This window comes from Priapulus caudatus, unplaced genomic scaffold (genome assembly GCF_000485595.1).
Source record: "Priapulus caudatus unplaced genomic scaffold, Priapulus_caudatus-5.0.1 Scaffold857, whole genome shotgun sequence".
NCBI classification, from domain to species: domain Eukaryota; kingdom Metazoa; phylum Priapulida; class Priapulimorpha; order Priapulimorphida; family Priapulidae; genus Priapulus; species Priapulus caudatus.
In genome coordinates this window covers 112,166-113,971 of record NW_014577918.1, presented here as the reverse complement: position 1 = coordinate 113,971, position 1,806 = coordinate 112,166, and the positions used below count along the sequence as shown (strand labels likewise).

At 46.8% G+C, this 1,806-nt stretch overlaps 1 protein-coding gene across 1 annotated transcript in view; it reads left to right on the top strand.

The window, feature by feature from the left end:
* Window positions 1–1,806, top strand: part of LOC106814027 (FERM and PDZ domain-containing protein 4-like) — a 21,863-nt gene that overhangs the window by 17,335 nt on the left and 2,722 nt on the right. The window contains exon 6 of the mRNA XM_014818283.1: window positions 720–813. Within this exon, the coding sequence (XP_014673769.1) occupies window positions 720–813 (94 nt within the window). The remainder of the gene's footprint in view (window positions 1–719; window positions 814–1,806) is intronic.

The following is a 1,806-nucleotide window of genomic DNA, read 5'->3' as shown; positions in this document are numbered from 1 at the left end:
CGCGCTCCCCCTCTTCTCTCTCTCTCTCTCTCTCTCTCTCTCTCTCTCTCTCTCTCTCTCTCTCTCTTTCTCTCTCTCTCTCTCGATTCTCGTTCGCGTTAATGGAACATTTTTGTCGTTGCGAACGTCCGTTCGCGGAATGCTCTCGAAAGTAAACGCGAATGAAAAAATACCGAGGGCCGCTCATTTCTCTAAATAAATCATGTGAAGCGTGTTTGATTTGCGAACTGCCGTGGCCCCGTGTCAATAAACATTGGCGAGTAGAGAATGGACGGGTGCGCGGTATTGCTATGTCTTAGAGACGTGTTAGAGCCGCTATAGTACGGTTGCAAAAAAAAACAGAATGATGAAACAGCGGGTAGATATATAAAAGCTGTGGCTGAATTCGACGTATTGGGGTTAGCGTTAGGGGGGAATGGAACGAAGATGCGTTTCCTTCACATATAGGGGTAGCGGGATTGGATCTGCGACGCACGGAGACGTTCCAACCCTCCCCTTCATTAGCATATGTTCATTTGCAAACTCCACACACCACTCACGTTGAAACAAACAAACCCCGGAACCCCTGACGTTGCACACGACAGTTGCATATTTAATGAACACAGAAACATACAGAAACACTAACTAGTATAACATTAATTAATTAATTAATTAATCAATTAAATAGCATAATTATGTTATTTCTATGATAATATAACGGCGAGTTACTTACTGCGCAGGCGCGAATGTGGGCTTGAGCATTACGTCCCTGAGAGCGTGCTGAATTCCATGAAGCGCAAGGATGTACGCAAGCTGGTCAGCCATTACCTGAAGGTAAGTAATACCTTATTACCTGTCATTATATATGATTACCTAACACCTGAAGGTATGTAATACCCTGTTACCTGACTCCATAGTTAGACATTACCTGAAGGTAAGTAATGTTACCTGTGACTAATGACTAGTTACCTGTCATTATACCTATTAACTATTACCTAATATATTTAACTATTACTAATTATTAAGGTACGTAATATCTCGTTACCTGATGCCATATTCTGCCATTACCTATACCTGCCATATATACCTGCCATTACCTATACCTGCTATATATATATACCTGCCATATTCAATACTGGGGGGGGGGTGAACATCCAACACACACGCGAACGCGCGCACGCACGCACCATACACGCGTGCGCACACACGCCCCCCCCCCACACACACACACACTGGCGGTGTATATGTGTCTATATGGTCATACATCGCTCAGTGTTGCATCGACCAGCCACAGCTGTTCAAACTATAGTCCACGCTCTCTGGTCAGGGAGCGAGCAAGGAAGAGCTGGAGCACGGGGGAGAGAGGGAGGCAGGGAAGGAGGGAGGAAGGGGGAGAGCTGGAGTACAGGGGAGAGAGGGAGGAAGGGACGGAGGGAGGAAGGGGGAGAGAGGAGAATGGACACAAAAGGGGAGGAGAAAAGGTGGTAGAAAGGAAGACGTAGGAAAGAAAAAGCAAGAGAGAAAGAGAGGAGGAGAGGGATGGGAAGAGAAAGAGAGGAAATGAAGAGGAGGGAAGTGCATGTGAATGAAGCTGAAAAGAAGGCAAGGAAGGAAGGAAAGCGTATGCAGATCTAGCAGAGGAGAGGAAAGGAAGGAGAGGGGAAGTGCGGGCAGATGAAGCTGAGGGTAGTAGAGGAAGGAGAGGGGAGTGCATGCGAGTGAAGTTAAAAGAAGGAGAGGAAGACAAAAGAAAATAAGAGAGGAGGGGGAGTGCAGGCGGTTGGAAGCACAGCGCATGGATTTACGCGCGTAACAGCGCATGGATTT